The sequence below is a fragment of the Crotalus tigris genome, unplaced genomic scaffold, assembly GCF_016545835.1.
Source record: "Crotalus tigris isolate CLP2741 ecotype Arizona unplaced genomic scaffold, ASM1654583v1 scf7180000017614.5298720, whole genome shotgun sequence".
NCBI classification, from domain to species: Eukaryota; Metazoa; Chordata; class Lepidosauria; order Squamata; family Viperidae; genus Crotalus; species Crotalus tigris.
The window spans coordinates 908,401-931,866 of record NW_024096513.1 but is presented as its reverse complement, the minus strand read 5'-3'; the positions used below and the strand labels follow the sequence as shown (position 1 = coordinate 931,866).

At 36.7% G+C, this 23,466-nt stretch overlaps 1 protein-coding gene across 1 annotated transcript; it reads right to left on the bottom strand.

Moving 5' to 3' along the window:
- Positions 1-2,523: 2,523 nt before the first annotated feature.
- LOC120300689 (vomeronasal type-2 receptor 26-like) lies at positions 2,524-7,639 on the bottom strand. The gene is made up of 6 exons (XM_039327014.1): positions 7,560-7,639; positions 6,707-6,998; positions 5,631-6,306; positions 4,143-4,330; positions 3,559-3,685; positions 2,524-3,422 (listed from the first exon to the last, which is right to left on the bottom strand). Exons 1-6 carry the CDS (start codon positions 7,637-7,639, stop codon positions 2,524-2,526), a joined length of 2,262 nt encoding a protein of 753 aa, XP_039182948.1.
- Between the last annotated feature and the right edge of the window lie 15,827 nt (positions 7,640-23,466).

Below are 23,466 nucleotides of genomic sequence, written 5' to 3'. Positions count from 1 at the left end.
ATCATGTGATATTTCTGGTTCAGAAAAATTCCTGAAAAAAGAAATAGAAAGATAGTTTGCACTTTACAGGAAATATATACAGTATAAAATTTATAGAATCATAGAAGTTTTTATTCCTAGGAAAGAATGACTAATATAGAATATTTTTGATTATTAAGACTTACTGCTCATTCCAGAATAAGTTTTTATTTTGCTGCAATTTCACTAGTTTGCAAGATTTTTCAACACAGCTGTTGAACTAGACTTTCATAATGTAGCTTTCCTGGTTGCTATTAGGGTATTTCAGATATTGTCTTAAACTATATCCAATGTTTTCAGAGACATTTTCATGGATTTTATACTTTTGATTCATAAAGCATTACATAAATATAGTAAAATGCTAATTAAAATTTGATGGGTATATATTTAATATAGTATATCAGTATAGGATTTGTTAGAGTTCTTTGAAATGTACTTGTACTATACATTTAAAAGCATTTTTTAAAACTCCTTCATACTGGGTAATAACCTTACACTCTCTTTCCATTAATTTATATTTCCACTGTAATCTGTTATCAGGTGTTAATGATATGGGACATTTATTGAAATGATATGAAATGTATTCTTCCTTCTGTCCCATCCTTTTTTCAAAGTGTATGCTTACCAATAAACATAATAAAGAATGATTTGGTTTAAAATAAGAAGTCTGACATTTTTCAAGAAAATTAAATATGAAATTCAGCCTAAATCCTAGAAAAAATATACAAACTTCTCTGACAGAGGAAGAGACTACAAAGATGAAAATACCTGGAGGAAAAGTTAGAGTGTTCCACTAGATGGAGATTCAGAATAAGAGAGTTGGAAGGGACCTTGTAGGTCATTTAGTCCAACCCTCTGCTCAAGCAGGAGATCCTATACCATTTCTGGCAAATGGCTGTCCAATCTCTTCTTGAAAGCGTCCAGTGATGAAGCATCTACAACTTCTGAAGGCAAACTGTTCCATTGGTTGATTGTTCTCACTGTCAGAAAATTTCTCCTTATTTCTACTTGAATCTCTTTTGATCAGTTTCCATCCATTGTTCTTTGTCTGGCTTTTGGGTGGTTTGGAAAATAGGTTGACTCCCCTCCTCTCTTGGACAGCCCTTCAAATATTAGAACACTGTTATCATGTCATCCATGGCCCTTCTCTTCACTAGACTAACCATGTCCAGTTCTTGCAACTGTTCTTCATATGTTTTAGCCTCTAGGCCACTAATCATCTTAGTTGCTCTCCTCTGCACTCCTTCTAGAGTCTCAACATCTTTTTTATAGTGTGGTGACCAAAACTGGATGCAGTATTCTAGGTGTCACCTACTAAGGCTTTATAGAATGGTATTAATACCTCACATGATGATAGATAGGTAGATATGTAGGTAAGCATGTAGGTAGATATATAGATAGATTAGATATAGTTAGATAGATGCTATCTATCTATCTATCTATCTATCTATCTATCTATCTATATATCTATAAGATAGATAGATAGATAAGTAGGTAGGTAGGTAGATAGGTTGGTAGGTAGGTAGGTAGGTAGGTAGGTAGGTAGATAGATAGATAGATAGATAGATAGATAGATAGATAGATAGATAGATAGATAGATAGATAGATAGATAGATAAAGATCCAACATGAGGACTCTGCTTCTGGTTATAGATACCATGCTGGTTGTTTCCATTGCTCCTCAGTAAAAATGTTTGGGAGTGGAGATTAATGTCAGACACAAAAAAAACAGGTCCACACATGAAGGTTCAAGTAAACTGATTTATTGCTTAAAATCTATGCACAGAAATCTACTTCATGAATGGTCAGTGTATGGTTAGAACAAAATAAGGATCAATGGCATTCAAGGGGTGGTTGCACTTGTGGCAATGTAACTGATTCCTCTTTTCATTCATCCCTCTGATTCTACCACTCTTCTCTTACATAAATAAAATCACTCTTCATTATAGATATTGGGCAGCATACACTTTGAATAAAGGTTGACAAAGAAGCAAGAATACATTTCATTTCTTTTCATTAGATTTCCATATTACCACAAACTGATAATCAATTACAGTGGACCTATGTTTATATATAAAGAGTGAATAGTAATGATTCAACATGACATTTTAAAAACAAGGTGAAATGTACAGCATTCAGAAACTTAGTAAATTTATGCAGTGGTTTATAAATAGAAAGTATAAACATCATGAAAGTAGCATGTTAAACATTGGACAAGCTTTGAGTCAACATCTGAAAAGTAACAATTCATGAGAAATCAATTTTTTTCAAAGTCTCTTGAAGTAGAGTGTTGAAAGAGACAAAGCATTATATTCCATCATCTTGGAAAATAGTTGGAAATGAGAAACATTTCTTTGGGGCAATTATAATAAATCTTGCTACAAAGACTAATCCTTCACAAATCCTCCTTTGACAGAAATAAAACTTCTATATATTTCCTCTAGACAGCAAACAGTCTTTCTATTCTTTCTGTCACTAACTTCTTTGGGCCAGAAAGATCACATCACTAATTTCTCTTTGTGAGATGCTCCCTTTGGTTTAGTTCAGGCCGGAAAACAATGATGTAGCATTTTGGCAAGAATATGCATCCCAGTAATGCAGCACTGGAGGACAAAATGGAGAAGACCTCCACAGCTACCATGGCTTTTCCTTTTGTGCTCAGATAGGCTGGAAAGAAGGAGATCCACACACTGCAAAAGGCCAACATGCTGAAGGTGATGAACTTGGCTTCATTAAAACTGTCAGGTAATTTACGGGCAAGAAAAGCCACAATAAAGCTGGCAATGGCTAAGATACCCATGTAGCCCAAGACACAGTAGAAAAAGAAAGCTGACCCCTCATTGCATTGTAAAATAATTTCTTGGAGCTGTGAGTGCATGTCCAACTCAGGGAATGGTGGAAATGTTGACAACCAAAGAATACAAATACACACTTGTAAGAGAGAGCAGGAAAGGACAGTAGAAAAAGCCAATCTTTTCCCTACCCATCTCCTCATCTGAGATCCCGGTTTAGTGGCCATGAAAGCAACAACCACAATGATGGTTTTGGCCAGCACACTAGAAATGGCCACTGAAAATGTGATTCCAAAAGTTGATTGCCGGAGAAGGCAGGTCACTTTACCAGGTTGGCTGAGGAAGAACAAAGAGGAGAGAAAACAGAGCAGAAGAGAGATAAGCAGGATGTAGGTGAGGGACCGATTGTTGGCTTTAACAATGGGAGTCTCCCTGTACTTAATAAAAGTTCCAAGTACCCAAGATGTCAAGAAGAAGAAACCAAGAGCTGATGAGGCTAAACCAATTCCTAAGGTTTCTTCAATAGATAGAAACACCACTGGTTTCAGGATACATCCTTTCTTTTCTTCATTTGGATAATGATCTTCTGGACATTTAAAACAGTCATCCATATCTGGGAGGAAAGTCAAGAAATTTGTCATTTAGGCATTCCAAATCAGTGAAACCCATTTTATTAATTTTATTCATTTTAAACATGTATATTAAGGTTTGTTTAAGTCTGATGAAAATTGGTAGAATTCCTACCATACCATTTTGGTTTGAAATCTTCCCTTCTGGGCATGGAACACAGTCATAGCAGCAGAACTGATCCCCTTCAATCCCTTTCTTCCAGTCCCCAGGAAAACAAGGGTCATTGCATTGAGAAAATGGGAGAACCTTACCATAAACAAACAAACAAAAAATGTTTTGAAAAGGAGGGTTTTTAAAACAGATTATGAATATTCTCCTTAATAGAGTGACATGATTATTGACTTCCCAAAAGGATGGTGAATTTAACAACTTGTTCCACAACTTAAAAGGATGTAGACATTACAATGATGTACAAATGTTTCTATTGAAGGGCAGGATGAGTAAATAATTGCACATGGTGACAATCCCATAGAAACATAGTCACTCTTGTGATTTCAGATGGAAATGCACACCAAATATGCAACCATGGCTTTTACATTGTAATATCACCTTTGTCAATCTGACGAATCATTGATCATCAACAACATTTGAAGGAATATGCCATTGTTTATTTAAAAAAAAAACAGAAATTAGATTTTTAAAAAGATGTGTTCAATATGGGATCCTAATCGACTAAGGCATGGTGGATTCATTATTTCGATACCTGGTTAAAAGCTGGACTCCAGACAATCAAATCTTCATCCATGGATAATTCCTTCCCTTTTGGAGCTTGTAGATCCATCTTTCCAATTCTAACTCTCTGAAAGGATCTGTTTGGAAAAGTGATCAAATTGGTGATGTCGAATCCACCTGTTGCTTCCCCTTTCTCATTCAGAAACACTTTCTCCCCAGCTGAATTGTTAAAAGAAATGCCTTGAAGAAATGGATGGAGCTAGTTGAAAGAGAATGAAAGAGAGATGATGTTGAGAGCTATATAATAGAGAGGGGAAAATCATATTCAAGTTTCATTGTCATTTTTCCTATTGCTAAAACTATTATTAAATATTTGTGCTTAGAATTTGGATAATCAATATTGGAAAACTGACCAAAGAGGGAAGCAACCTGGAATTAAGGAGAAACTTCCTAACAGCGAGGACAATTCACCAGTGGAAAAACTTGCCTTCTGAACTCGTGGGCACTCCATTACTGGAGTTTTTAAAGAAGAGATTGGACAGCTACCTGTCTGAAATGGCATAGGTTCTCCTGCTCGAGCAAGGGGCTGGACTAGAAGACTTCCAAGGTGCCTTCCAGCTTTATTCTATTCTGTCTAAGTGCATGATAATGTACATGTCCACACTATATATTTAATTTTATATTAATATAAGGAAGGAAAGAATGAAAGATTGCAGCAGAATTTAAAAATGATTCTGGAATTTTGTGATTTCTTCTGATTATGTTTTAGGTCCACTACTTAAACAACTAATTCAAGATAAGTCATATCTAATCTTTTCTCTTTGATAGAAAGTAATTTGACAGTCTGAGGTACAACTAATGTTTTTTAGCCAGTTTTTAGAATGAGACTCCATAGAGAATGCAAGATAGAGATTATTGCAAACATGTTTCACGTTTATACAGTACATCTTGATGATCAGAATAACAACAGAAACTACCTTTTCTGTGTCTATTTTAGACAGAACAGTGTTTCATATTCAGAAGGGACCTGAAGGTCTTCTAATCCACCACCTTGCTCAAGGAAGAGATCCTATACTATTTCATATAAGTAGTCCTTCTCTTCTTAAAAATCTCCAGTGTCGGAGCATCCAAAACTTCTGAAGGCAAGCTGTTCCACTGATTCATTGTTAATTATTCTCACCATCAGGAAATTTCTCCTTATTTCTAAGTTGTTTTCTCATGCTTGATTTCATATGGAGAAAATATTAAGACTTTACACAATGGGTTCAAAATATAATTCTACCTCAAACTGGTTATTGAAATAAAATAAGGGTCCAATGCAAAGGGAATACCTGCCAAGACTGGAGATGTGGAAGGTCAGAATTTTTACACATCATAGTTTTTTTTCTATTGACATATAATGTGTATAGAGCTTGCAAAGCATGAGCCACAGCATGAACAGCATTGTAGATACTATAGCTTTGTCCAGTCATTTCCATTTCAAAAGCAGGTCCAGGAAGATCCTCTAGCTTCATCTCACCAGTGCACTGCCTACACTGTGTTTCTTGTAATTCTGTTTTTGGAAATGAACAATCAAATAATTGTTCCCAAATTTCCTGCAGAAACTCATCTCTGCAGACTGAAAGAGGACTGATGGTCTGAAGGAATTCCTTGAAACCTGCAACTGCTGTCGAATGAGCAGTGAAGGAAATAGCCCCATGGAACATCTGGAGATCCCAACTGATTTGAAATCCTGATAATACAAAATCAATTTGTGCAGTCATGATCCACACCTTTCTATATAATGCAATTTCTTTCCTTTCAGGATCTACCATAAATGTGACAGCTCTTAGCCACGTAATTGTCAATGCTTCTCCATAGACAAGAAATGTGTTGGCTTTGCTAGTTATCCAGTTCATGGAAATAATTGAGATTGTTTGATAAACTTCTGGGAAATCTTCTAAGTGGATGAGTTGTGCAAGCCTTTCTATGAACGATGAGCAGATTCCGTTCTCTGAAAGTAAGGGCTGCATTTTATGTAAGAATTTTTCTCCATCATTGTTATCAACAGCAAAAATCCCAATCCAGGTCCACCTGAAATGGTGAAGCAGTTGGATAATCCCAATGTACTGATGGTCCTCTTTTGGGATCATGAAATAAAGTGAAGAAAGTTTACTAGTCTGAAATGCATCTTGAGCTAATGAGCCATATGTCAGCTGCAAGAAAGTGTAATGGTATTTTGTTCAGTTGGTAGATCAAATTTAATTTTCCTGATTTAGTTTTCATATAAAATATATCAAAGGAAGGAATTATTTTCCTGAAATTCTTCTAAGTATTAATATGGAAAGGAATTTCTTGGAATAACTTCAAACTCATATAATTGATCATTTCTTTTGATAGAAGCAAAGAATACAATGTTCAACTCTTTTTCCAGGTATGTAATGTCTGCAGACTTCTTATATTTGCATTGTAGTTTCAAATTTATGCTAACAGACCTTAAGCCAGGTAGAACATCTTAATACAAACCTAAGCCTAATCTTAACTTTCCTTAATTATTCCATAACAACATCAAGAACAGAACATAGAATTTTTCCCTTTAACCCTTTCACAACTTACTTGTGGAATCTTGAAGAATTGAATAATTTCAGCAATATGAGACGATATGACAAAATCCAATCCTCCAATGATAGCCACGAGATTCTTCTGGCTATCACACTTGTAGTTAGGGACAAATTCCTGGGATTTGAAAAGCAGGTCCAGAGTGGTGCGATAGGTCATCCTTGCATTGAGGTAACTGTCATAGATGTGGAACCCGAGAGTGATGTTAGGTAACATCTGGGAGTCCTCATTGATCTCCTTCACAGCAAAGGCCAAGGCAAGGACGTGTTGATGAAATTTGGGGAATACACTGCAAAGAATTTAAATATCATAGTTGAAAATGTAAATTGACAATTCTCATAAAGTGGCAACATTTCTGTACTGTATGAATAACAAATATTTCTTTCTCTGATGATAGTAGGAAGATAATAGCTTTCCTAAAATGCTTAATAATTCATACAGAGTTTACATTTATTTTACATAGCATTTCCCTGACTTTCAACAAATATGTACTACAACAAATATAAGTAGTGACTTTTTTTCAGATTAATATATTTTCTATGTGATTTTCAAAAAATGGTATATGAATAGATTTAGGAGGTATCACTTACATACTGTATGTATGTTTTGTGAGGAGAGATATGCAAAAACCTTTTTTTAAAATATAGACTTCTTGATCTAAAATTTTGTACATTTCATGTGAAAGATTTTGAAATAATCTAAAGTTTATGTCTTTTCTCACAACCAGGTACAATTCAAAAGAAGTTAAGCATAGATTACAATAAAAACACTAAATTTATGCACAAAGATCTTTTAGTCATAAAAAGGATTTTTGAAAATTTGGATAAGATAGATAGAAAAAAATTCTTACACTGGTATTTCATAAGGTTTTGTAGAAGGAATTTCACTAAATTTAATTTCAAAAAGGTGGTAAGCAATGTGAGATGCCATCCCACCAACGATGAAGTCTCCAGGCTGGTACCACTCATGTGGAACAAGGAAAGCATCGCTTGTAGGGCATTTCAGAGAAACTACTTTGTGTACCCAAAATATCAGAAAAAACATTTTCATGCTTTTGTTATTCTGAAAATGTTTTCCCTTCCATCCTACTGATCAAGAGGTAAATATAATCCAATACTTCATCTAAAGATTGATCCAAGGCTTATCTCTGAGAATGCACCTAATGAGAAAATCTGTCAGTTTTTATTTAAAGATCCACGTGAGCGCAAAATTGCATCTTGAACACCATCAGGATTTCAACACATACTCTGGGAGAGGAAAACGGAGGGTAGAAAGCTGAAGCAAAGTATCTCACAGAGCCATTATTACCCTTGTGCCAAACTTCCTGTGATTCAAGTGTTACTTTATATCCAAACTGATACCTTGGTCGTTGTTGAATATAATTCCCTTCGGTGCAGCCTTTGGTGTTATGGCCTAACTAAGAAAACATGGTGATTCCTGTAGGAGATAATTGTTCTATTTTGATGAGATAATAATTGGCCAATGGTTCAACTATTTTTTTTAAATGAGCAAATATCAATAAGAGTAATTTTTTTTTAAAAAAAGTTTCTTATTTATAAAACAGTTAAAACAAGGATGGACATAACGTAACATTCTAGTGTATATATTCCTAATAATTTGTTCCTCATCATACATATAATTCTTAATTTCTATATATACATATTTTTCTATACAATACAGTCTCTAATTTGTTTCTCTATATACTGACATACAGTTTTATATATCTCTATCTTAACACTTACTTAAAAACTGACCAGTTCTCCTTGATTCACACCAACAATAGGATTTGTCCCAGATTTCAAAGTAATCTGATTCTGTCTTGTCCTTCATTTCCATTGTGAGCCTATCCATATCAGCACACGATAAGATTTTATATAAAATCTCTTCTTCTGTTGGAATTTCTTTATTCCTCCAGTTTTGTGCATATGCCAATCTAGCAGCTGTGAGAATATGTAGCATCACATACAATATCCCTTTGTCGTATTTCTGCATAGTTATGCCTAGTAGAAAGAGTTCTGGTTTTAGCTCTACCTCTATCATTAGTATTTTTTCCAGCCATTTTTTAACCTTGTTCCAAAAGTCACGGGCTTTTGAGCACTCCCACCACATGTGGTAATATGTCCCTCTTGCCAATTTACATTTCCAGCACGTGGAAGAAATATTTGGACCCATTTTAGCTAATCTTGTGGGTGGGAGATGCCATCTGTAGAACATTTTGTAGAGGTTTTCTTTGTAGGAGGTGGCCAAAATAAGCTTCCTATTTCGTACCCATAATTCTTGCCAGATATGCAGATTAAAGTTGAGATCAAAATCCCTGCTCCACATTAACATGGTTTCTTTTACCTGTTCTTCATACAATGCCTGATCTAACAAATAATGATATAGCTTTTTAATCATTTTATCCTCAGTACCTAGTAATATTTTATCCTGCCCTATCAGTTCTATTTTTATGCCTCACTCTTTTTTATCTTTCCAATATCTCGCCTGTAGTTGAAGGTATGCCCCCCATTCTCATTCTATCCCTTTGATCAATGATAGTAATTTAAGGGAGATTTGTAATAAAATAAATGCTTAGTTGTAGAAAGTATTTTTTGAAATTACCACATTGATTTTCTACCATTTTTTCACAAAATAGAATATGAACAGATCCACCAGGTATCAGTCTTTTATTGCATGTATGTTTTTTTGAGGAATAACAATGCACAATTTAAAAAAAAAATACCTTGAGTTGACTAAAAATCTTCAAAATATTTCTTGCACCAAAGTTTCCTACATTCTATAGCCAACACTTAACAAAATCTAAAGAATCTTATTTCTTCAACCACAACTAGAAATATTTGAAAGACAGAGTGGCTTACATTAGAGATACAGTAAAACCTTTTGCTCATTTCAGCAATTTGGGGGGAGCTAGCTAAGATTATAAAAAGAAAAAAAAACCTCTTTATATGATATGTCATAAGGTTTTACACAAGGATGTTCCTTCAATTTAAGTTCATAAAAATGATAAACTATATTGGATGTCATGCCACCAATTAATAAATCACCACTCTGCATGGAGATCTATAAGGGGCTGCCCTCGAAAAGTATCTGGAAGCTCCAGTTGATTCGAAGTGCAGGCCCCCGTATGCTTTTATGCACACCCAGATTATACATATGCCACCTTTCTTGTGGGAGTTGCATTGGCTGACAATTTGCTTCCGGGTACAATTCAAGGTACTAGTTGTCACCTTTAAACCCTACATGGCTCGGGACCAAGTTATTTGAAGAACTGTCTCTTCCTGATCAGATCCACATGATCCACTAGAGCAAGGAGGCAGGCACTGTTTAGATTGGCCGCCACTTTGACACTCTTTTGCAAAGACATGAGCATATGGTTTTGCCAGTAGGTCTGTGGAACTCAGAGTAGGTTGGAACCTATGAAGTCACTCAACTGATTCATTGTAATCCACGCAGGTGTGTTTTTATTGTTTATATATTGGGTTTCATTTTTTTTTAAATAGCTTACAGACACTGACTGTCAACACTACAAATGAATTTGGCTGCAGCCATTTTCATCTCGTTTTTCCATTACAACAGAAATGGGAAGAGGTGTGTGTATTCTTTTTGTCTAGCTAAAACCTAAAATTGTTCTCTGGGAACCAAGGTCATTGTTATCAGAGTTTTGGCGGGTAGAAGTGTCTGCTAGAAAGCCCACCAAACGAGTGCATTGGGGAATGTGATTTATGACATAGAAATGGGGTGGGAAGTTCATCTTTGTAACTTTGTAACTTTGGGGGAAGGGAACTTCCCTATATCCTAAACGTATCTAATCAATCAATCAATCAATCAATCAATCTCTTTAAAGTGACAAAATAAAGTCCAACCTGGAGTCCTTTTTTCTATTGGGATCATCTGTCTATTGGGCTCATAGTCTTGGTTTCACCTTTGTTCATGGCGATACTATGTAGCCATTAAAAATGCTCTTTGAGGAAAGCAATTGTCTCGGAGTCCTTTTTTCTATTAGGTTCATCTACTGGAACCATGACATTGACAATGAGTGGGAGGCCATAAAATTCTGTGAAATGAATAAATAAATAAATAAATAAAACTCCATACAATGATGTTTCATAAGGTTTTATTCAAGGATGTTCCTTAAATTTCAATTTATATATAGCGGAGCTGAGGTGAGAATGGGGCCAGTTGAGAGGTTTCGCGGGAGCTCCAGCAACTGCTGTGGTTCTGGTGGCAAGATGTTGCTCTGAGGAGGGAAGAAAAGGTAGAAGGAAGCCGATGGGAGAGGAGAAAGAAAGAGACTGGAAAGTAGCATTTGGCTGCACGTTGAGCAGAGCCAGCTGACCGAGGAGAGTGAAAGAGACTGGAAGGTGGTGTTTGGCTGGACATCGACAAGAGTCAGCTGTAAAAGAGAGAGAGAGTAGCTTAATGGAGCCTGCCATCCAGAGCCAGCTGAGTGAAGAAATAGAGATAGAGTAAGAAGGTGGGATCTTTGTCTTTTTCTGCTTTGTTGCAAGCAAGCCAGATGAAGAGGGGGAATAGAGACGCTGGAAGATGAGTCCCTCAGGTCGGAAGGTGTCCAATATGCTACTGGGGAAGAGCAGAGGGCTAGTACTAGTAGCACCAGAAAGAATGAAGCAACTGGGCCAAAGCCGAAAGGACGCTCAGCTGTGGATACATCTGGTGGTGAAAGGAAAGTCCGATGCTGTAAAGATTTTTTCTTCATAGGAACTTGGAATGTAAGATCCATGAATCAAGGCAAGCTAGACGTAGTCAAAAAAGAGATGACAAGACTGAACATCGACATCTTAGAAATTAGCGAACTAAAATGGACAGGAATGGGTGAATTTAACTCAGATGACCATCAGGGACACTACTGAGGGCAAGAATCCCTCAGAAGGAATGGAGTAGCCTTCATACTCAATAAAAGAATAGGAAAAGCAATACTGGGATACAATCCCCAAAATGACAGAATGATCTCAGTTCGAATCCAAGGCAAACCATTCAATATCACAATAGTCCAAATCTATGCTCCAACCACTGGTGCTGAAGAGGATGAAATTGACCAGTTTTATGAAGCCCTACAGCACCTTATAGAATTAACACCAAAAAATGATGTCCTTATAATCATGGGGGATTGGAATGCTAAGGTAGGAAGCCAAAAGATAACCGGAATAACAGGCAAGTTTGGCCTTGGAGTACAAAATGAAGCAGGGCACAGGCTAATAGAATTTTGTCAAGAGAATACGATGGTCATAACAAACACTCTTTTCCAACAACCCAAGAGACAGCACTACACATGGACATCACCAGACGGTCAACATAGAAATCAGATTGACTCTGTGCTCTGCAGCCAAAGATGGAGAAGCTCTATACAGTCAGTAAAAACAAGACCAGGAGCTAACTGTGGCTTAGATCATGAGCTTCTCGTTGCAAAATTTAGGCTTAAATTGAAAAAAGTAGGGAAAAGCACTAGGCCACTCAGGTATGAATTAAATCATATTCCTGATGAATATACAGTAGAGGTGACAAATAGATTTAAGGAATTAGATCTGATAGACAGAGTGCCTGAAAAACTATGGATGGAAGTTCGCAACATTGTACAAGAGGTAGCAACTAAAAACATCCCAAAGAAAAAGAAATGCAAGAAAGCAAAATGGCTGTCTGAGGAAGCTTTGCAAATAGCTGAGGAAAGAAGGGAAGCGAAAGGCAAAGGAGAAAGAGAAAGATACACCCAATTGAATGCAGAATTCCAGAGAATAGCTAGAAGAGATAAGAATACCTTCTTAAATGAACAGTGCAAAGAAATAGAAGAAAACAACAGAATAGGGAGGACCAGAGATCTCTTCAACCAGAGATCTCTTCAAGAAAATTGGAGATATGAAGGGAACGTTTCATGCAAAGATGGGCATGATAAAGGACCAAAATGGCAGGGACTTAACAGAGGCGAGAGAAGAGATTAAGAAGAGATGGCAAAACTACACGAGAACATAACACGATGAGCTTAAAGCGCAAATCCCAGTAACCACAATGAGATGGTCACTGACCTCGAACCAGACATCCTAGAATGTGAAGTGAAATGGGCCTTAGAAAATCTGAGCAACAACAAAGCTAGTGGAGGTGACAGTATTCCAGCTGAGTTATTCAAAATCTTAAAAGACGATGCAGTAAAAGTGCTACACTCAATTTGCCAGCAAATTTGGAAAACTCAACAGTGGCCACAGGATTGGAAAAGGTCGGTTTACATTCCAATTCCAAAGAAAGGCAAGGCCAAAGAATGTTCAAACTATCGCACCATTGCACTCATTTCACATGCTAGTAAAGTTATGCTTAAAATTCTACAAGCTAGACTCCAGCAGTATGTAGATCGAGAACTACCAGAAGTACAGGCAGGATTTCGAAGAGGCAGAAGAACTAGAGATCAAATTGCCAACATACGCTGGATCATGGAGAAAGCTAGGGAGTTCCAGAAAAACATCTACTTCGGCTTCATTGACTATGCTAAAGCCTTTGATTGTGTTGATCACAACAAATTGTGGCAAGTTCTTAAAGAGATGGGTGTACCAGACCATCTCATTTGTCTCTTGAGAAACTTATATGCGGGTCAAGAAGCAACAGTGAGAACCGAACACGGAACCACTTATTGGTTCAAAATTGGAAAAGGAGTCCGGCAAGGCTGTATACTGTCGCCCTGCCTATTTAACTTATATGCAGAGCACATCATGAGAAAGGCAGGGCTAGATGAATCAAAAGTTGGAATTAAGATTGCCGGGAGAAATATCAACAACCTAAGATATGCAGATGATACCACAATAATGGCAGAAAGTGAAGAGGAACTAAAGAGCCTCTTGATGCGGGTAAAGAAGGAGAGAGCAAAAGGCTTGAAACTCAACATTAAGAAAACCAAAATCATAGCATCCGGCCCTCTCAATTCCTGGCAAATAGATGGGGAAGATATGGAGGTAGTGACAGATTTTATTTTTCTGGGCTCAAAGATCACCTCAGATGGGGATTGCAGCCAAGAAATTAAAAGATGCTTGCTCCTGGGGAGGAAAACTATGGCAAATCTAGACAGCATACTAAAAAGCAGAGACATCACCCTGCCAACAAAAGTGCGTATAGTCCAGGCCATGGTTTTCCCAGTTGCAATGTATGGCTGTGAAAGGTGGACCATAAGAAAGGCTGAGCACAAAAGAATTGAGGCCTTTGAACTATGGTGCTGGAGAAGACTCCTGCGAGTCCCTTGGACTGCAAGGCGTTCAAACCGGTCAGTCCTAGAAGAGATCAACCCTGAATGCTCTTTAGAAGGCCAGATCCTGAAGTTGAAACTCAAATACTTTGGCCACCTAATGAGAAAGAAGGACTCACTGGAAAAGGGCCTAATGCTGGGAAAGATTGAGGGCAATAGAAGAATGGGACGACAGAGAATGAGATGGCTGGATGGAGTCACCGAAGCAGTAGGTGTGAACTTAAATGGACTCCAGAAGATGGTAGAGGACAGGAAGACCTGGAGGAACATTGTCCATGGGGTCGCGATGGGTCGGACACGACTTCACAATTAACAACAACAACAAGAAGGGGATCTTTGTGTTTTTCTGCTTTGTTGCAAGCAAGCCAGACGAAGACGGGGGATAGAGAGTGAGAGTAGCTTGCTGAAGTTTTTATTGTTTTTTCTTCATTGAGGAAGCCAGACAAAGAGAGAATAGATTGGGGAGTTTTATTTCTTTTCCCTTGTTGGAGCCAGCTAGGTGGAGGGAGAGTCAGGAAAGAGTTTGACCAGGTTGAGGGTATGTCTTTTAGTGGGAAGTAGAGGAGTTTTTATAGGATCAGCTTGTGGAAACAAAAAGGGGATAAGGAAGGGATGGGGGATTACATATAGTGAGGGGAGAGAGAGAGAGACAAGGAGAGTGGAGAAAGGAGGTCTCCTTTGAGCTCCAGAGAGGAATTGATTACCATCATCTTAGGTAAGTTGCTTTCACCAGATACTAACTACCATCCCTCTAGGCAGGTTGCTGTTACCAGAGACTGATTACCATTGCTCTAGGCAAGTTGCTATTACCAGAGACTGATTACCATTGGCTTAGGCAAGTTGCTGTTACCAGAGACTGACTAACATTGTCTTAGGAAAGCTGCTGTCACCAAAGACTGACAACCATAGGCTTAGGCAAGTTGCTGTCACCAGAGACAGGCAACCATTGTCATAGGCAAGCTGCTACTATCAGAGACTCATTAACATCATCCTAAGCAAGGTTACTGTTACTAGGGACTGACTACTACTGTTGTACACTAGCTGCTGTTACTAGGACCAGACTACCATCGTCTCTTGTAGGTCTTACTGCCTGTGGTCAACTAGCATCATCCCACAGGAGTTACCATCAAAAGAGATTAACCATCACCAACCCATGGGCATGGCTGCCAACTGTGACTGAACATCACCATGCTACATGCCCTGTTAGGCAGAGATGCCAATGTGAGAGACCCCTTGGGTGGGCAGCCAGCCAAAGAGGGGGCCAAGAGGGTCAAGACTTTAGCGCTCCCTCCAGGGGTGGTGCTACATATACAACTAATAAAGTATGTGGGACATCATGCCACCAATGATGAGAACAGGGGAAGTATCACTTGCAGAGTAGTCCAGAGTAACGAGTTTCTATCTCACTTAGGGTTGCATGTGCACTATAATTTAGGCCACTTGCCCTGTCCATAGGGTCTGTTTATCTATCTATCTATCTATCTATCTATCTATCTATCTATCTATCTATCTATCTATCTATCTATCTATATATCTATATATCTACATTTCTACCTACATACTTATATACATATCTATTATCAACATCAAATGAATATTCAAAATTTCTTTTGGGTTTTTTCATGTTTGCAGTCCCTCCCTATATCAGAGAGGGCTGTACATGTTTTCTAGGATTTGTGCTGAATTTTAGGTGATTTTCTTGAAAAATGCCACACTTCTTATTGTAAACCCATTCAAATCACTCTTTGTTAAGGTCATTGGTCAGCATACACATTGAATGAAGGATGAGACAGAAGGAAGAATACATTTCATTTCACTACATTTCCCATATTATTAATATATCATAACAGGTTGCTCTGGAAATGATTTATTAATAGAATGAATGGTTATGACCCAGCATGAACACCTATTTCAAGATGCAGTTAAATGTACAGGATTCATAAATTCAATACATTCTACATTTCAAGAGCCCTAAAATATTCAAACCTGCTATCATATAATAATATGCTCAATACACATTAATAAAATGACAAAAACAGTTCTTACTATTTATGTAGTGCTTTATTCTTTTTTCTCACTAATTTCTCTGGGCCAGAAAGATCACATGTTGTACTAATTTCTCTTTGTGAGTTGCTCCCTGTGCTTGATGACAGCCCAGCAAACAATGATGTAAATTTTGGCAAAAATATGCATCCCAGTAATGCAGCACTGAAGGACAAGACAGAGAAGACCTTCACAGCTACCATGGCATTTCCTTTTGTGCTCAGGGAGACTGGAAAGAAGGAGATCCAAACACTGCAAAACACCAACATGCTGAAGGTGATGAACGTGGCTTCATCAAAGCTGTCAGGTAATTTATGGGCAACAAAAGCTACCATAAAGCTGGCAAGAGCTAAGATATACATGTAGCCCAAATCACAATATCTAAGTATACTTATTGATTCATTGATTTAGTCACTTTGTTGAAGAATGAAATAAGATTTGTTTCGCATGACCTCGTTCTGATGAATCCATGTTGCAGGGGCATGAACTAGAAGACTTTCAAAATCCCTTCCAACTCTGTTATTCTGTTATTCTGCTAAAGGTTATAAACTTGTTTGTTTCAAGGTGTTGGAAGATTTGTTGCTTGATTATCTTTTTCCAAGATCTTTCCAGGTATTGATGTCAGGCTGATTGATCTATAATTTCATGGATCTATCACAATGTCCTTAATCAAAAATTAAAATAATTGAGCAATGAGAGGAGAAAAAAAGGTAGTGATGGGGAAATAAAGATATAATAGCAATCTCATTGGACCTAGAGAATAACCTGGCCTAGAAAGAGTGTTGAGCTTCTTTGTCTTTAAAATCACTTCCAACTCTAAGATTTAGATCAGAATTTCATGGTATGAATTTCTGTCTTTACTCTTTATCACTTCCCACAAGAGATGTCTGTACATAAACTAATATCCTGTTTTTAACTTTTGAATTATAGAAAAACCGAAATGGAAAAGGCCCAAATATCAGGCTCTTTCTCTGAAATTCTACTAAAAACAATCTTTGATTTTGTGAAGAGGTGAAAATTGCACGTAAATGTCTTCATTTCTATCATCAATAGATCAGCAACAGAAAATAGCTCTAACTACTTTAATAGGTACTTCAATTCATTTTTCCATTTCATTAAAATGTGAAATCAAGTTACCTAAATGAAATCCTTATGTAATTATGGTCACTAGCACTTCCTATTCTTGTTTGTTAGGAATTTCTCCTAGTGAGAAAAGTCACATGTTATACTAATTTCTCTTTGTGAGATGCTCCCTTTGGTTCAGTTCAGGCCTGAAAACAATGATATAGAATTTTGGCAAGAATATGCATCCCAGTAATGCAGCACTGGAGGACAAGATGGAGAAGATCTCCACAGCTACCATGGCTTTTCCCTTTGTACTCAGATAGGCTGGAAAGAAGGAAATCCACACACTGCAAAAGGCCAACATGCTGAAGGTGATGAACTTGGCTTCATTAAAGCTGTCAGGTAATTTACGGACAAGAAAAGCTACAATAAAGCTGGCAATGGCCAAGACACCCATATAGCCCAATACAAAATAAAAGAAGAAAGCTGACCCCTCATTGCATTGTAAAATAATTTCTTGGAGCTGTAAATGCATGTCCAACTCAGGGAATGGTGGAGATGTTGACAACCAAAGAATACAAATACATACTTGGAAAAAGGAGCAGAAAAGGACAGTAGAAAAAGCCAATCTTTTCCCTAACCATCTTCTCATGTGAGATCCTGGTTTAGTGGCCATGAAAGCAACCAGCACAACGATGGTTTTGGACAGCACACTAGAAATAGCCACTGAGAATGTGGTTCCAAAAGTTGATTGTCGGAGAAGGCAGGCCACTTTACCAGGTTGGCTGAGGAAAAACAAAGAAGAGAGAAAACAGAGCAGAAGAGAAACAAGCAGGGTGTAGGTAAGGGACTGGTTGTTGGCTTTGACAATGGGAGTGTCCCTGTGCTTAATAAAAGTTCCAAGTACCCAAGATGTCAAGAAGAAGTAACCAAGAGTTGATGACGCTAAACCAATTCCTAAGGGTTCTTCAATAGTTAGAAACACCACCCGTTTCAGGGTACATCCATTCTTTTCTTTATTTGGATAATGATCTTCTGGACATTCAAAACAGTCATCCATATCTGGGAGGAAAGTCAAAGAAATTTGTTATCTGGGAATTCCAAATCAATGAAACTCATTTTATTCATTGTAAGCATCGTAAACTTGTATATACAAGTTTGCCTAAGTCTAATGAAAAATAGTAGAATTCCTACCATACCATTTTGATTTGAAATCTTCCCTTCTGGGCATGGAACACAGTCATAGCAGCAGAACTGATCCCCTTCAATCCCTTTCTTCCAGTCCCCAGGAAAACAAGGGTCATTGCATCGAGAAAATGGAAGAACCTTACCATAAATAAAAAAATGGTTTGAAAAGAAGAGTTTTTAAAACAGTTTCTGATTTTTCTGATTTCAGATGGAAATGCACACCAAATATGCAACGGCTTTTACATTGCAATATCACTTTTGTCAATCTGATGAATCATTGATCATCAACAACATTTGAAGGAATATGCCATTGTTTAGTTAAAAAAACCCAGAAATTAGATTTCTAAAAAGACTATATTCAATATGGGATCCTAATTGACTAAGGCATGGTGGATTCATTAATTCGATACCTGGTTAAAAGCTGGACTCCAGACAATCAAATCTTCATCCATGGATAATTCCTTCCCTTTTGGAGCTTGTAGATCCATCTTTCCAATTCTAACTCTCTGAAAGGATCTGTTTGGAAAAGTGATCAAATTGGTGATGTCGAATCCACCTGTTGCTTCCCCTTTCTCATTCAGAAACACTCTCTCCCCAGCTGAGTTGTTAAAAGAAATGCCTTGAAGAAATGGATGGAGCTACTTGAAAGAGAATAAAAGAGAGAGGATGTTGAGAACTATATAATAGAGAGGAGAAAATTATATTAAAGTTTCATTCAATCATTCTTCCAATTGCTATAACTATTATTAAATATATGTGCTTAGAATTTGGATAATCAATATTGCACGATAATGTACATGTCCACACTATATACCTAATTTAATATTAATATAAGGAAAGGAAAGAATGAACTGAAGCAGAAAGTAAAAAAGATTCTGAATGTTTGTAACTTCCTTGAATTATGTTTTAGGTTCACTACTTAAACAACTAATTCAAGATAAATCATATTTAATCTTTCCTCATCGATATACAGTTATTTGACAGTCTGAGGTCTGACTAATGTCCTTTAGTGAGTTTTTAGAATCTGAGATCCAAGAATTCCTCCATAGAGAGATGCAAGATAGAGATTATTGCAAACATGTTTCATACTGTGGATGCCTCATCTAAAAAGGACCATTTTTATTTCATTCCTCTAAAACTGTGATAGAGATAGGAAGCTCAGCTTTTTACCCATGAAAAGTTCATGAGCCACAAAAGGTTTTGGGGGAATTGACAGTTTTTGGAGAAGGCAATGATAAGTAATCTAAATTATCACTTTAACTAGCTCATATTGTGCAATGTATGGTGATTTAGTAAATAAAGTCTGCTGACATATAAACCATAATTTATACAGTAACATCTCAATGACCAGAATAATAACAGAAACTTCTTTTTCTGTAGGAAAAGAACGGTATGTCAGAGTCAAAAGGGACCAGAAGGTCTTTTAATCATATACTATTTCAGATAAATGGCAGTCCTTCGCTTAAAAATTTCCAGTGTAGGAGCATGCAAAACTTCTGAAGGCAAGCTGTTCCACTAATTCATTTTTAATTGTTCTCACCATCAGGAAATTCCAACTTATTTCTAAGTTGTTTTCTCAACATTGATTCCAAATGAAGAAAATATTAAGACTTTACACAATGGGTTCAAAAAATAATTCTACCTCAAACTGCTTATTGAAATACAAGAAATGTCCAATGAAAAGGGAATACCTGCCAAGCCTGGAGATGTGGAAGGTCAGGATTTTTACACATCATAGTTTTTTTTCTATTGGAATGTAATGTGTATAGAGCTTGCAAAGCATGAGCCACAGCATGAACAGCATTGTAGATACTATAGCTTTGTCCAGTCATTTCCATTTCAAAAGCAGGTCCAGGAAGATCCTCTAGCTTCATCTCGCCAGTGCACTGCCTACTCTGCTTTTCTTGTAATTCTCCTTTTGGAAATGAACAATCAAATAACTGTTCCCAAACTTCCCAAAGAAACTCATCTCTGTAGACTGAAAGAGGATTTATGGTCTGAAGAAATTCCTTGAAACCTGTAACTGCTGTTGAATGAACAGTGAATGAAATAGCTCCATGAAACATCTGGAGATCCCAACTGATTTGGAATCCTGATAATACAAAATCAATCTGTGCAGTCATGATCCATACCTTTCTAAATAATGAAATTTCCTTCCTTTCAGGATCTACCATAAATGTGACAATTCTTAGCCACATAATTGTCAATGCTTCTCCATAGACAAGAAATGCATTGGCTTTGCTATTTATCCAATTCAAGGAAATAATTGAGATTGTTTGATAAATTTCTTGGAAGTCTTCCAGGTATACTTGTGAAAGCCTTTGTATGAATGATGAGCAGATCCCACTCTTTGCAAGTAAGGGCTGCATTTCTTGTAGGAAATTTTCTCCATTGTTGTTATCAATAGCAAAAATCCCAATCCAGGTCCACCTGAAATGGTGAATGAGTTGGATAATCCCAATGTACTGATGGTCCTCTTTTGGGACCATGAAATAAAGTGAAGAGAGCTTACTGTTCTCAAATTCCTCTTGGGCTAATGAGCCGTATGTCAGCTGCAAGAAAGTGGAGCAGTATTTTCTTCAGTTGTAAGATCAAATGGAATTGTCCTGATCTAGTTTTCATATATTATATATCGAAGGAAGGAATTCTTTTTGTGAATTTCTTCTAAGTATAAATATGGCAAGGAATTTCTTGGAATTACTTCAAACACATATAATTGATCAATTCTTTGACAGAAGCAAAGAAGTCTATGTTCATGTTTTTCCTCATGTAGGGAATGTCTACAGATATTCACTTCTTGTATTTGGCATTGTAATTTCAAAATTACGCTAACTAATAGACCTTAAGCCAGGCAGAACATCTTTTTACAAACCTTAGCTAATCTTAACACCCCTTAATTATTTCATAACAACATCAAGAACAGAACATAGAATTTTTCTGTTTAACCCTTTCACCACTTACTTGTGGAATCTTGAAGAATCTTGTAATTTCAGCAATATGAGATGATGTGACAAAATCCAATCCCCCAATAATAGCCACCAGATTCTTCTGGCTATCACACTTGTAGTTAGGGACAAATTCCTGGGATTTGAAAAGGAGGTCCAGAGTGGTGCGATAGGTCATCCTTGCATTGAGGTAACTGTCATAGATGTGGAACCCGAGAGTGATGTTAGGTAACATCTGGGAGTCTTCATTGATCTCCTTCACAGCAAAGGCCAAGGCAAGGACGTGTTGATGAAATTTGGTGATTATGCTACAAATAATTTAAATCCCCCATTGAAATTTTTTTACGAGCCTTGTAAGGTGTCATCATTTCCATATAAGTAAGAAACAACTTATGGTAGTAAGAAGACAATAGCTTTCCTAAAATGCTTAATAATTTGTACAGAGTTCAAATTTATTTTAAACAGCATTTCCATGATTTCCAACAAATATGTACTACAACAAATACAAGTAGTGGCCCTTTTCAAAGTAGTATATTTTCTATCACTTATTTACTGTATATTTGTTTTATTAAAGAGAGATAATGCCAAACCTTTTTTAAAAAATTCTTTATGTCAGTAATTGTTCAAATAGAGACTTCTTGATTTTAAATTTTGTACATTTCATGTCAAGGACTTTGAAAAAAATCTAAAGTTTATTTTTCCTCTCACAACCAGGTACAACTCAAAAAAAGAAGACATAGATTACATCAACAATCCTAAATGTATGAACAAAGATCTTTTAGTCGTAGAACGGATTTTTGAAAGTCTGGGTAATATTGATAGAGAAAAAAATTCTTACGTTGGTATTTCATAAGGTTTTATAGAAGGGTTTTCACTAAATTTAATTTCATAAAGGTGGTAACCCATGTGAGATGCCATCACACCAATGATGAAGTCACCACGCTGATACCACTCATGTGGAACAAGGAACGCATCACTCACAGGACATCTCAGAGTAACTACTTTGTGCACCAAAAATATCAGAAAAAACATTTTCATGCTTTTGTTATTCTGAAAATCTTTTTCCTTTCTATTGATCAGGAAGTACATATAATCCAATACTTCATCTAAAGATTGATCCAAGGCTTATCTCTGAGAATGCACCTAATGAGAAAATCAATCAGTTTTTATTTAAAGATCCACATGAGCACAAAATTGCATCTTGAACACCATCAGGATTTGAACAGATATTCTGGCAGATGGAAACAGAGGATAGAAAGCTGAAGCAAAATATCTGACAGAGCCATTGTTACCCTTGTGCCAAACTTCCTGTGGTTCAAGTGTTACTTTATATCCAAACTGATACCTTGATCGTTGTTGAATATAGTTCCCTTCTGTGCAGCCTTTGGTGTTTTGGCCTAGTTAAGAAAACATGGTGATTCCTCTAGGAGGTAATTGTTTTGTTTTGATGAGATAATAATTGGCCAATGGTTCAACTATTTTTTTTTTAAATGAGCAAATGGGAATGACAGTAATTTTTTTTTAAAAAAAGTTTCTTATTTATAAAATAGTTAGAACAAGGATGGACATAACGTAACATTCCAGTGTATATATTCCTAACAATTTGTTCCTCATCATACATATAATTCTTAATTTCTATATATACATATTTTTCTATACAATACAGTCTCTAATTTGTTTCTCTATATACTGACATAGTTTTATATATCTCTATCTTAACACTAACTTAAAATCCAAACATTTCTCCTTGATTCACACCAACAATAGAATTTGTCCCAGATTTCAAAGTAATCTGACTCTGTCTTGTCCTTCATTTCCATTGTGAACCTATCCATATCAGCACACGATAAGATTTTCTATAAAATCTCTTCTTCTGTTGGAATTTCTTTCTTCCTCCAGTTTTGTGCATACACCAATCTAGCAGCTGTGAGAATATGTAGCATCAAGTACAATATCCCTTTGTTGTATTTTTGCATAGTTATGCGTAGTAGAAAGAGTTCTGGTTTTAGCTCTACCTCTATCATTAATATTTTTCCAGCCATTTTTTAACCTTGTTCCAAAAGTTACAGGCTTTTGAGCACTCCCACCACATGTGGTAATATGTCCCTCTTGCCAATTTACATTTCCAGCACGTGGAAGAAATATTTGGACCCATTTTAGCTAATCTTGTGGGTGGGAGATGCCATCTGTAGAACATTTTGTAGAGGTTTTCTTTGTAGGAGGTAGCCAAAGTAAGCTTCCTATTTCGTACCCATAATTCTTGCCAGATATGCAGA